This window comes from Ochotona princeps, chromosome 27 (genome assembly GCF_030435755.1).
Source record: "Ochotona princeps isolate mOchPri1 chromosome 27, mOchPri1.hap1, whole genome shotgun sequence".
Taxonomy (NCBI): Eukaryota; Metazoa; Chordata; class Mammalia; order Lagomorpha; family Ochotonidae; genus Ochotona; species Ochotona princeps.
In genome coordinates, this window is record NC_080858.1 from 13,778,405 (window position 1) to 13,792,263 (window position 13,859).

The window sequence follows — 13,859 nt, forward strand, 5'->3', positions numbered from 1 at the left end:
CCAAGAATTGCATTTAAAAACAGGAAAACAAAATGATTTTACCAATCACTGATGCAAATGGAATAGATTGTGAAAATCAATGAGTAGGAGCAAAAAGGAACATTGCAAATCTTGCTTAATTTCATGAGACGCACAATTCTTTCCTGTTACAGCAACACTAAGACTTTGCTAGATTCCACAGTACAGGAGCCTGAACACTGTTATTCCTACTCGTAAGCACCACAGGCATCGTTTTTGCTTTTGCTCAAGGACAAGAACCAAACACCACAACAGGTAAGAAGTGCCTTACTCTGGGAGAGCCTGTGTTCCAAACTGCATCTGAAGTTGGCTATGAAGTTTGGAGAACTGGTCAAATGACTTTTCTGTGAGGCTTGTTTCATTGTTGCCATGCATCACTTGGATCAGATATAGCTGCAGAAAATTAGAAAGAGACGTCAAGATACTGTTAGCACTGCACCGTGCAATACCTTCTAAAATCAGGCTTCAAATGTAAGTTGTACAAGCTAAAGCCTTTCTGCAAAAAATGCATCCAACATATGAAAGATGCAATGTATTAAAGCAGAATTAATTATAAACACAATTTATAAAATACCGTGATGTTACATGCTGTGGACAAACTAATTTTTGTTGTTCGTTTCTTGTGGACACTTTAATTAGCTATTGATTTATATTCTGCCATAGTGTAGGAACTGTTCTCTTTGATGGTTTTCTAGTAATAGCTTTGGTGGTTATTGTTTTTCCTTAGAACATTCTCTTAATGGCACTTCTGCTTGAATTGTAACTGATTCTTCATGTGCATAGTAAAAAGTTTATCCTAGAAAAGGGAAGTGTAGTGTAATGAAGGGAAACCTGAGATGATGTCAAATACCATTTACAAAAAGCTGACAAACTACTTACCTGATGGTGTCTCTTGCTGAATCCCAAAATTGTTGCTCTTTGAATTGACTTGGTTGCACCTGGCACCCAGGATCCCTGGAACTCTGTGTGTAAAGCAGGTTTGGCAGGGCTGCTGGTTGACATTTGGGCCAGGATGTGGATCAGGTTATTCAGTTTAACAGGAAAACACTCCAAACTCTCTCTTATTTTCCTGGAGAAATAAAAACAGGAAAGAATGTGAGGAGTATTGTCCTCCATTGGCACTAGTTGTGAGTTGTTTCTTTGTGCATATGAAATGTTGAGGAGGGATCCTCAGAGCCTTGATGCATGTGTGTATTCTTGGTATATATCCTGTGTTGAAGTACTGGAGTTGGATCCCTCTCTGCAAGCCAGCTTCCTGTTGATGTCACCTTGAGAGGCAGCACAAGATGGCTTTAGGACCCACGTCCCTGATCAACATTTGGGGAGGAGATGAATTAAAAGTTTCTTAAGTTCACATCTGAAATTCTTCACAAATATCCAAAGAACTTTCATGCTTTAATGATAAAGCTTTAATATGGTACTGTGACTTTTTGTTTTAAGGGACTGTGATTTAAGGTATAGTTTAAAAAAATTTTTTTAAACTACTTAAAATATATGCCTAAGTCCAGAAATCAAATCCATGACATAAACAGAAATCTTGAAGCAGTTCCAACATTTTCTGTTGTATTTCACCTCTGTCATTAAATTAAAAGATTTTTAACATGAATTCAGCTTTTGTGATGCAATATTTTTGTGTATTTTTTTTATTCCTCTCACAACCATCCTGGACAGCATACTATACTACCGTAGTTTTAAGCTTGTATATGAAATAATTTTTCACTCGTTGGAGTGTCTGAGTGTTGGTTTGATTGTCTGCTTTTTAAGTGGTGTTTTTTTCTATTAATAAGGCTTGCATTCTAGCAGTACATCTTGGTGCAATAATCCTGTTCATTTTCTCTTAAGAGCCTTGTTGGAATTACCTGTTTCCTTCTTGGATCCCTGTCGTTTGCTCTTGGCTAATGTCTGATCTGGGCTATCATCTATCCTTTGGATCACAGCTGATGATGCAGACAGACCACAGCTCTGCTCTCCTGTCTACATGCTTCCTCTCATCCGTCTCCACTTGCGAGAGCTCTTCTGTCTCCATGCTGTACATTATATACACACAGCAACCCTCTCACTGTTTTCATGTATGATCCATAGTCCTCAAGTCCTTATGTCTCCATGCATTCTGACGGTCTGAAACTTAACACTCTGGCAAACAGCAAATGATCCAGGAAGTGCTCATGGAGATAGACTTGTGCCTTCTTGCATGCCAACATCAGCATCTGCTGCTGTTAAAGTCACTTTTGGTCTGTGTATGGCATCTTCCACTCACAGTTCAAGTACCATAGATAACTCAATCTCCTTTGGGAATAAAGGAGTGCTACCGAAAACTTTACACAATTTCTTTTTTGAAGGGGCTACTCTTTTTGTCTATATGCTTAAAGCAATTTTTCTTCACAGACCAGTAGTCCTTCTAGAACATGTTTCAATATTGGTTGTTCCTGCTAAACTTTTGTTTTTTGAATATACCACCTTCCTTTTCAAATACAGTTTCAAATATTTCCCTTTCTCAGAAAATTTTCATAAATTATTGGGTATTGTTTATAAGCACCAGATGCAATCTTGATGCACTATTTTTGTTTGCCTTCTTAGGAATCTTCATTATGTGTAATCTGAATACTCCCTGATGTCAAAGAATGGCAGGACCCCTGGTACGAAGTGAGGAAAAAGGAAAAGAATGAGAAGATAAAAGGAGGCATGGTTTTGGAAGGATTTTCATGTTTCATATGGAGTTACAGAAGAAAACTGCAATTATATATAGTGTGGTAATGTGGTTCTCCAGTATTAGTGGGTAAAATGTCACAGCAGCTAGTATATACTAATCAACCCAACAATTGGTGTTGAATGAATAAATGAACAGCATGTTTAATTCACAACCTAGAATTGAGTCATATCTTAATATGGCCACATATTTCAAAATGTAAACACACAATGATTGGTTTAATCATTGGGCAAACTGCAAGGAGCAACGATCTTATTCAACTCTGCTTAATTTGTAGGGTTTATAGCTGCATGAATCTGTTCTGTCTTGGGTTGCATTTCTCTATCTTTGTACGTGTTTTGCTGCCATAAGTACCCCCAAATTTAAAACAGGCCTTAAAATTCAAAAGAGTAAAGTCTTTCCCTTTGTTCAGGTGGCTCCTCACTACTCTGGGGCCTTGACTTCTGACATAAATGTGTAAGAATTTTTAGTAATACTGTATTGAAACTACACGTAATTTGAAATAGTTAATATTTCCACAGTATGGCAGTCTCTAGCCCATAAACATTGTACATTGCTCTGTGTAGTTAGGTTTTACGTCTTTCTGTATGACTTAGGAATTTTCTCTGTGGAGGTATTTCTTCTGGTGAAGTTATTATTGTTCAGGCATATGTTTGCATCACAAATGCTAATACTTTAGTAAGTTATAATTTGCTCATATAAATTCTAAAGTTCATGTGCACAGTAATCTGAAAATGAGATTTTTGATCAATTTTTGAATACTTAAGACCTACAATGCAATGTTAATTAGAATTGGAATAGGGTAAACATTTTTGAATTTGTTCCTGATATCAAAGAAGGAATTTCAAATGTGGTCTCATTAATTCATTTTCTGAAGGAATTTAGCTAAACACGAATGATGTTACTTTCTAGTTCTCAAGTGATTTCTGCTACATGCATGATGAAGCTTGCTAACTACATCTTTAGGTGATCATAAGTTTCTCCTTTAACTTACTGAGGATTATATATTTATCTTGTAAACATCTACTTTACGGAAACCTTAATTTTGTGTCAACTTAATTTGTGAATTTTTTTAGAAAAAAATACTTTCTAAGTTAGACAAGAGTTTTATACTCATAGTGAAAGCATTATCTTTATTCATTATGTTAATGGAAATGCTTAAAATTTATTTTCAAAAATGAGATTTACGTTTCCTTCTATTGTGAGCTTTCTGTAACATTTTCCAAAAGAAGTGGCTGCTGAATGTGATCAGGCATGCCTTTTCTGTATGGGCATCTAGCAAAGGAATACAATGCCTGTTTAAAACAGTTACTCTTCATGTCTTTGTTAACACTGTAGTTCAAAAATCTTTAACAATATCCCCCTCAATTGTATGAAGAGTCAAGGCCATTTTTCTTGTTCTTGTTTTGGACTTGGGAATTAATTCCAAATTCTTTCATTATTATACATCAATGTGGGACAAAATTTGCTGAGAAAATGAAAAAACGAGTCTCATCCCATCACTCATTTCCACAGTTTATTATTTCTAATGATGTTCCTTGGATTTATGAATGTATGGGTGTAGAACACAATACACAGCATTAACTTCCTCCCTCAATCTCCCTAAAGACATGAAGATGACAGTAATACTAGGGATGTAATGCTAATCAGAGTTTGGGGAGGCTCTGATGTTGTTCATCCACTCCTTCATTGCTCCATGAACATTTGCTGAAGATCTGATGTGTTGGAATCAAGAACATGGCCTCATCAAATGATGTCTGTGAGTCCTATAAATGTTACGTTTTGCTGTACTCTCAGGTATGATCAGGCCCTTTTCTTACATGGTCCAGTAGTTACGTTGTCAGAAGACTGAAAGTGAAAGGTAAACCATTGGAAGTGTGTGGTTTGCGGGCAGCCTTTCCACTGAATCCATCTGCTATGTCTCAGGTGTTAGATTTTTTTTTAAAGATTTATTCATCTTATTACAGCCAGATATACACAGAGGAGGAGAGACAGAGAGGAAGATCTTCCGTCCGATGATTCACTCCCCAAGTGAGCCGCAACGGGCCGGTGCGCCGATCCGAAGCCGGGAACCTGAAACCTCTTCCGGGTCTTCCACGCGGGTGCAGTGTCCCAAACCTTTTGGGCCGTCCTGGACTGCTTTTCCCAGGCCACAAGCAGGGAGCTGGATGGGAAGTGGAGCTGCCGGGATTAGAACCGGCGCCTATATGGGATCCCGGGGCTTTCAAGGCGAGGACTTGAGCTGCTAGGCCATGCTGCCGGGCCCTCAGGCATTACATTTAACAGGTGGGACAAAAAATTGCTTCTCCTGGGACTGGGTCCTGAGAGCAAGAGGTTTCATGTCCCAGTGATTAGACTTACCAAGGTAACAGTTTTCCAACTCAGTCTGTTTAATGGCAGCATTGGCAGCATTCTGAGTATCCTTATATATCAGGTATAGAGCAGCAGTCTTTGGCAACATGCCATTGGCATTCCCTGGAGGAAGCTGCTGGGCAGTCCCAATAAACACTTCTAGCTGCCCTTCCTTGACACTGATCTATCTGCTGGTACGCAGAGGCGAAGGAGTGAAACCGGATTGTCTGTCCCCTTGGGTTCTTAATCCTCTAGCACGTTCTGTGCTAAGTGCCTTATGTTAATCTTTTCATCCTCCACAAAAAGCAGTAAAATTACCCTCCAAACAGTGACATCACCTAGGCAGTAGTAACTGAAGAATTCTCATGTGTTTGCTCTCACATTGTGTTAATCTTCAGGAGAAAAATAAGGCAATAGATGGAAGATGGAAATCAAAAAGGCACTAAGACAATGGTCCCCCTTTGAAATGTAAAGAAAACCCACAGACAGAAACATACCAGCAGATACTTCCTGCCAGGGTACAGGACCAGATCTATAACAAAAACAAAATCCTTAAGTCATAGTTTGTATCCTAATCATAGCTATCATGTATTCTACTTCTTAGAACTGAGAATACTTAAGTTTATGGAAAATGGAATGAAAGGAAACATCTATTCTGGGTAAAAGCACTTTGAAATTCACACAAAAAGAATTTTCAAAGAGTTTATAGAAAATAAATATTAAAGAAAACTCCATAGATTATAAAACATTGTTTTCTAAGGACTTGGATTTATATTGATTCCTGCTCCTGGATTGTCACCCATGTTGGAATAGCCACTGTGCAGGTATCAGTAATGCCAGGGACGGGTGTTGGAATCACACTCCTTGACCAAGGTTTCTATAAGAGCGCATATCATTTTGTAGTTTAAATTTTTATCCTTTAGCACTTTGACAGAATTCCTGTCTCACTGCTCTGTCTCTAACAGTTTCAGAGGAATATTTCTGTTAAGGCTTTTCATAGGAAGGAATTTGTTGAATATTCTTTCTTTTACCACTGACACTACAATTTATTCATATAGATTAGAGAAAGCATATTAAGTGTCTCCTATTCACATGGACAAATTGCATCTAAATCTCCAACTTTATTTCACTATACTACTTGTGGCATATACAATAAACACGTTGCTTTTAAAATTTGTGTGTGCGTACTGCACTTAGCTAGTATCCAGCTTTGTGAATTAATCTTAATGATTCAGCAATGGGTAATGAGCTACTATGATTTTGTCACAACTTACTCTATGAAGAAAAATAGTTCAATTTGGACTAGTAATCTTGGGAATGTTTGATAAGCACTTTCTCATTCTTAAGTGTGTAAGAACGCTTTCAGATAGTTTTTTAACAATTTATTGTCAATTGGAAAGTCAGATATACAGAGGAGGAGAGACAAAGAGGAAGATGTTCTGTCCACTGATTCACTCCCCAAGTGGCCACAATGAGCTGATCTGAAGCCAGGAGCTTCTTGAAGGTCTCCCATGTGGGTGCAGAGTCCAAATGCCTTGGGCTGTGGTTGATAGCTTTACCCAGGCCATAAGCAGGGAGTTGGATGGGAAGCAGGGCCACTGGAATATGAACTGGAACACATAACGGATCCCAGCATGTGAGAGGTAAGGACTTCAGCCACCAGGTAACTGTGCTAGGCCTGACGATGGTAGCTTTGGTTTGCTTTTGCAAAAAAAGGTATAATGGACATGTTCAAATGCATTGTCTTAGCAGAAAGTCCACTTATAAAAAAATTTCTGTAACGTTGGCAAATGTCACATGCACTGCAGCTGACTGAGCTTATTGAAACTTTGTACTCTACCCTCACTGTTGCTGGCATTCCCTGCCCAGTGTCCTGCCCTGTTTTTTTTTTTTTCTGTTTCACTTTTTACGGTAGCAGAAATGCATTTCATTCTGCACTCCGAGTTAGCACTGCATGAGGTAAGGCTAATATGTGGTAAGTAGGGAACAGTAAGCATAGATGTAATGAAGCGAGGCAAAGGCAAAGGCAAAGGCAAAGGCAAAGGCAAAGGCAAAGGCAAAGGCAAAGGCAAAGGCAAAGGCAAAGGCAAAGGCAAAGGCAAAGGCAAAGGCAAAGGCAAAGGCAAAGGCAAAGGCAAAGGCAAAGGCAAAGGCAAAGGCAAAGGCAAAGGCAAAGGCAAAGGCAAAGGCAAAGGCAAAGGCAAAGGCAAAGGCAAAGGCAAAGGCAAAGGCAAAGGCAAAGGCAAAGGCAAAGGCAAAGGCAAAGGCAAAGGCAAAGGCAAAGGCAAAGGCAAAGGCAAAGGCAAAGGCAAAGGCAAAGGCAAAGGCAAAGGGGCAAATTTTGTTGCATGTGAGTGTTTCGGTGCCATTCCTGTCTTACATGAAGTATGTTCCTTTGTACACAATGGCATATGAAGAAGTGGGCAAAACAGATGTGTAGATGTGGCAAACCTTCTTGTAGCTTACAATTGCCTTTAGGACTGGCATTCATCTTCACATCTGAATATTTACTCTACCTGAGCAGACACTACAACTGCCAGATTTATGGCATGGCATGGCAAGGCATCTGTTGTATAAAAGAGGTTATTTGTTAATAAGGACAGCTAACGCAGTATCTGCGCTTGATTGAAATTTCTGAACTAGGCTGTTCGGACAGCACTTTAATGAATGGTTGCCTTTGTTGCCTAGCAGTCGTCTCTGCAAAGATACTTCATCAGAGTATCAATCTGTAGGGGACTGAGTCATGATCCCTTCTTGAGTCATCTATTCAATAGCACTGAGTTGTAAGGGAAGAGGAAAAGAGGGGATGTAGAGAGGAGTTGACAGTTATGTGAAAAATCTCTTGCGGCTGACCACCAATTTCATTTGCCTTCCCCCCTCTCATATAATTAACCGTGATATACTTTTATTGTTACTTGGCATGCAGCAGTATCTGAAATTCATCTGATCAGATCCTGACCCAGAATGTGTAGAAGTGAGATACAGGGCTGCACTGTGCTTCCATAGTGTACATTTCCAGAGAAGCAGAAGAGACATTTCTACTTCCAAGTCTCGAGCAGTGTCAAAAGGGTCAGCCTCTTCATGTTAATGCTGTAATCAGACCTGGGACACTTAAGGTAACCACACATGCTGTGTCTCAGATGGCTTAGCTCTGACTCATGGCCCCATCTGTGAGTTTGGGGGTAGGTTTTCTTGTCTCTTAAGAGCCTAAGTAGTCCTATCTGCAGAAATCATAGCAGAAAACACATGGAGCTTATGAGAAAAAAGCTTTTTAATTATACAGGGGCATAGATACATGTGCTTAGATACATATCTATTTTATGTGAATTACTTACATTAAATTACATACAGGGGCATTGTTTGCCCCTGTGAGGTGGCTTTTGCAACCAACGTGAGCTTGACAGTCAGTGTTATTGATAATGTCCTGGTGAGTGGGCCTTTGCGCACAGGAGCACGATGAAACCACTGGGGGCAATGAGGAACCTTGAGACAATTAGGATCTGAGAAACAAGCACCTCAGACCCAAGAGCCTACATGAGGAGGAGAGGAGTTTGGGCACAGAAGCTGGTTGTTTTACGATGACTCAGATTAGGCCAGGCTGGCGGCAGAAACTAGGAACTTATTCTTGGTTTCCCATAAGGATGGCCAGGACTCCAATTTCTGAACCATCATTGTTACCTTCCAGGATCAGCATTGGCAGAAAGCTGCAGTTAGGAACTGGAGCTGGCTATTCAAGTCAGCCATTGTGATGTGTAATGAAGGTGTCTTACACACCACTAGCTTAAATCCCTGCCACTGCCTAGACTTCAACTATGGTCTTGGCTTCTGTTGGCCACATCCTTTGGCAATTTCTCTGATGTCCCAATTCATTCAGATAAAAAGATAGATTAAAGTATTACTAAGGGAACTAGCGTTGTGGCACAGTGGACAAACCTGCTAGGTGCATTCCCAGTATGCCATGTGTGTGCTGGGGTTTGCCCTGGTTGCTCTATTTCTCTCTTTCTCGCCTCTTCCTACTTCTCCCCCTTTTTTTCTCTTAGAACTCCACCCTTCAAAATAAACAAATCTCTAAAAATTATTACAGGTGGTTTGAACAGTTAAATGTTATATAAAGAGGACTTAGACTAGGGCCTGATCCTTCAAAAACACTCTGCTAAATGTTAGCTTTTATTTTATGCCTCATATTTAATGCTTAAAGTTTCCATTGCATTTATTGTGAAATAGGACTTATTTCACATTTAGGGAATACATTCCCTGCTGTACTTGGAGAAACTGTTATAAATGACAAATATATTAATTAAGATGACATACGGTACCATATGTAATGTAGTAATGAATCAAGTAGAGCTCAGATGTAGCACAAAATAGCATTGTTCTGTGGACTATTTGAAGAACAGAAGAGCAGCAAGTACTGGAATGATCATAGACTTCAGGGGCAAGGTACCAATTGTAGGTAAGAGTGATGCTTTGTTGAGACTCTCCTGCTATTCCTGAATTGGTATCATTTTATGATGACATTTATGCTAAAGCAAGAAATCTGAGTTTAATGGGCAAAGCACAAATGAGTAGGCATTGAGAAAATAACATCAACAGAAAGGATTAATATGAGAATAATGGAGAAGGGTGGATAGATTTTGATGACAATAAGATAATGAATTACTGAGAAAAATAGGAAATTGCAAGATAGAAAAGAATTACTGAACAGAACTATGGCATCCTAATTTGCATAACTCCATACCTTTCAAGCCTACCATGAAGGACATGTTCTTTCTCTAAACACATACTCCCCAAAATTATAGAGGGAGGTTGAATAGTATTAAAGAACATATAAAAGTGGAAGATCAGCCTGGCAGAAATATGCAGGTGGAAATACTGAGGTCCAGCTCATTTCAGACTCATTACTTCCGCTCTTAGTTCATGTTCTTGAGAAAGGGAGATGAGTAGCCCTGCACAGTCTTACCTCTATCCAAGATTCTGCTCTTTGTAGACTGGGGTGTGTCAGAGTAGAGCTGTGAGAAGGAAGGGCCTGTGCGTGTGTGTGTGTGTCTGTGTGTGTGTATTGGCAGGTGCCAGAAAGGTCTTCATTCACCAAATCAACAGGCAACTTTTCCTTTTCTAACTGGTGAGAATGGACATCAGCGTGAGCTGCAGCTCTGTGATTGTCCAGCCTACCATTCATCTGAACAGCAGATCCTAGAGCACAACCTCCTGTCCTTTTCCTCTACCGTTCTGCGCCTTCCCTTTACCTCACCACCCAGTGGCACTGATACATTACTGAAAAGAAAGGAATTCCACTCAGTTCCCTTCCTGAAGCAATAACCCAATGGGGCTTAGTGATACCATGTTAAATGCCCTCTCACTGGGTGTAGTTTCTTGGGTATGAGGTGGGAACCTGAAGCAAAAGGAATGAATTCCTGCTAACGGGCTTCTTCTTGCTGCCTTGAACTCCAGCGTCCCTTCAGCACTCCTACAGTTACGTTACCTTTCCCTGTTTTTTCTCATACAAGCCACCTGTCATCATGAATTGAGGTAACATGAGTGTTTCAAATCCTTGAAACAAAGGGTCTAAAATCCTAAACTAAATCCTTATCCAGTGCCTTTGGTCACAGTCAGGGGTCAACTAATGTTGGCGATTATGTTAGGGGATTTTGATCGCTACATTTTCCTAGAGCTAACTGTACTAACAAGCAATTTTTTAGAATGAAGACATCTGATACGTTGCTAATCAATCTCTGATGGTAGCTGGGGCCCTTTCTGGTGTTCCCAAATCATCTCGTGTTTCTGGTGCAAAATGCTGGTAAAAACCTTTGGGGTCTGAAGATTTAGATTTCAGTCTTGGATCTGTTTCTGGTCTAATAATTCTGTGGTCTTCTTTATCATTTGAAGGCTTAGTCCCAGAATAAAGAAACAAGGGTCCTTCTAGGTCTAATTTTCTGTGATTCTGTCACATTGTTTCTATTCCTTTTAAGACCTTTTGAGGGGCAAGTGTGATTTCTTGACTGGCTAATTTTCTGCCTGCAAATGCCACCATCCCATATGGGCACCAGTTTGTGTCCTGGCTCTTGCACTTTTGACCCAGCTCACTGCTCGTATGGCCTGGACAGCAATGGAGGATGGCCAAGTTGCTTGGGACCCTGAACCTGAGTAGGGCATCCTGACATCAGATCAGCTCACCTCTGAACATTGTGGCCATTTGGGGAGTGAACCAGCAGATAGAAGATCCATCTCTCCCGGCCCTTCTCATGCTGCCTTTTGACTAAACAAGTATTTTGTTTAATTATTATTGGAAAGAGACTCTAAGAAGAGTGCACAAGCAGATCTTCCATCTGCTGGTTCACTCCCCAAATGACCACAATGGCCTGGGGCTGGGCCCAGGCTAAATCCAGGAGTTTGGAATTCCATCTGAGCCTAACCTGTTGGTGACAGGGGATCAAACACTGTGATCATTTGCTGCTTCCCTGGATGAGTTAGCAGGAAGTTAGATTGAAAATGGAAGCACCATAATCCAAATTGGTACTCATATGGGATGCCAGTGCCAGAGGCATCAGCTTAACCTGCTGTGCCACAGTGCTGACCCTGATACTGAGTTCTATTCAACCAGAAAGTCTTCCTTTCCAGTTACATTTTTGAAATAGAAGTCCCTGAGGCAGATCAAATTTTCCAAGTGTTTAGGACTTCTCTATGTGGCCTCACTACACCTCTATAATGGGAATACTCTTCAACATTCATTCTAGATGGGGCAGAGGAAAGGTAACATCTGAGATGTTTTGTTTCCACTACTATTTTCTTAAAAAGTAAATAGTCATTAAAGGCACATCATGTATGTTTACAAATTTCTAGTTGAAAATATAACAACTGAAAATTAGACTTGCAGAAGGTTCACTTAATATTTAAGAGGTTATGGGAAGGAAAGAGCATTTGTTCTCTACTTGAACAGCTAAATAGGATCATAATACTAGCTAGCATTTACTGTGCACCCCAGCTATGCTAGGATTTTGACATCTGGTCAAAAAGAAAATCCAAAAGGCTTTCTTAAAATCCACTGCCCTTTTGACGGTGATTTGTAATCTAATTGATATTCACTGTATTCTGCTCATATTCCTACTTAATGTAAGCCTGTGTTTTCCCAGACTTGCATATTAAAAAAATAGATTAAAAATAGAAGATAGCCACAGGGGTCTTCACCTAGATATTCCGATGTTTGTATTGTCTAACAGATGACAGTAGTGAGTCCATTTCTCATCACAAATCTTTTTTCCTAAATTGTTTTTTGGATGTAGTTCCAGTGAAACAGCCAATTTGTTTGTCAGCCCTTGCTCTCTTTCAATGACCTCTTATTGAGCAATCTGTTAGATGAGAAGGATGGTTAACAAACAACAGCATGTTGCAGAAACCCTGACTAAGGCCTTCTGCTGCAGACTCACGATCTGCATGTTGGAAATGAGGAAATGGGCAGGTGCTTGAAATAATCTTTGCCAAGAACTGGTCAGGATCATCACAAGTGAACACCTATGCATACCTGCACAATCACATTCACAACTCATCTTACTTGGTAAAATAACTTGTGGCTTCCAGGTCTGTATCTTGTGGACGAAGATTGTTGTAGACGTATTTCAGGTCTTGGACTCCATTTAGTTCAGGCAAACCAGCGTGCAGCATCTTCACAGCAACAACCAAAACCAAAAAGAAGACAAAAGAAAAATGAAACCAAGCAAACTTGGTACTGGTGCTGACAGACTTTTGAATATATTTGCATAGCCATTACAGCCATGCCTCCAGTTGGAGTACATGAATTAATGTTAAGTTCCTATGTTTTCACCTTTCCCATTCAGTAGTAGAAACAGCGGCAGTGTAGTCATCTTAAATGACAAAGTTCTTATAAATTCATAATTCAAGTTGGTGCTCAGCATTAAACTGTGAAATAGCATAATATTGTTATTCGTGGGCCAGAATTCCTGGATCCAAAATTTACAATGGGAATGACACTGAAGCTGTATCTTAACCTGAGTTTCCATGATTTTCTCATGTCTGAAGTATATATAAAAACAACATGTTCTGAAAGAATCAAATGACTAAGGAATAAGAAATATCCTTGTACATCTAAAATATTACAAAGTTCTGTAAATGTCTATTTTAGAGAGGAAAAGCTTAGTTCCCAATAATGCATAAGCTCAGGCCTTAATTCTGCGTTCTTTCCTAGCATTATGACTCACAGTTTCCAGTTAACTAGGGAAAAGAGTGTATTTTGTAAAGACAATTAAGGCAAGTAAATACTGAAAGATAAAATCATCCAGTTTTCTTAACCTTCAAGAAGATACTGTTTTCCAGTGTAGAATAAAAGGCTGATATTCTAGTTATACACAAAATCCCTTAGGGGGAAAAATTATTTCTGAAATGAATTTGGCAAAAAAAAAAGGAAAAAAGCAAAGAAGCAACTAAAGGAAGACTAAGATGATGATTTATATCCTGTTCTGGAAGAGAGGCATTATTCCCTTGAAGAGTTAAGAACAAAAGTTAGGGACAATAAGGGATAAAGTGGGACTATGGCTTTGGAGGATGAGTGAAGTTCTAATTGACTTCATGACATTTCAAAGACAAAAATGGTTTTAAAATGGTTGCCGTCTTCCATAGCCCTCAGCAGTGTGCATCAACAGGAAGGAGGAGGAGAGCAGCCCATGTTCACAGAACAACGTCCAAGATGGCTCTTGGAACATAGAGTATCATGTGGGCGAACATCTTAGCAACTATTAACAATTTTTCCTCAAGGTAACAGGAAGCTCTT

The 13,859-nt window shown here is 39.6% G+C and overlaps 1 protein-coding gene across 2 annotated transcripts in view; it reads right to left on the minus strand.

The window, feature by feature from the left end:
* Positions 1–13,859, minus strand: part of PIK3C2G (phosphatidylinositol-4-phosphate 3-kinase catalytic subunit type 2 gamma) — a 265,595-nt gene that overhangs the window by 51,553 nt on the left and 200,183 nt on the right. For both annotated transcript variants that reach the window (XM_058655883.1, XM_058655882.1), the window contains 3 exons: positions 12,627–12,736; positions 898–1,087; positions 290–411 (listed from right to left, as the gene is read on the minus strand). In XM_058655883.1, coding sequence (XP_058511866.1) covers positions 290–411; positions 898–1,087; positions 12,627–12,736 — 422 coding nt within the window. The remainder of the gene's footprint in view (positions 1–289; positions 412–897; positions 1,088–12,626; positions 12,737–13,859) is intronic.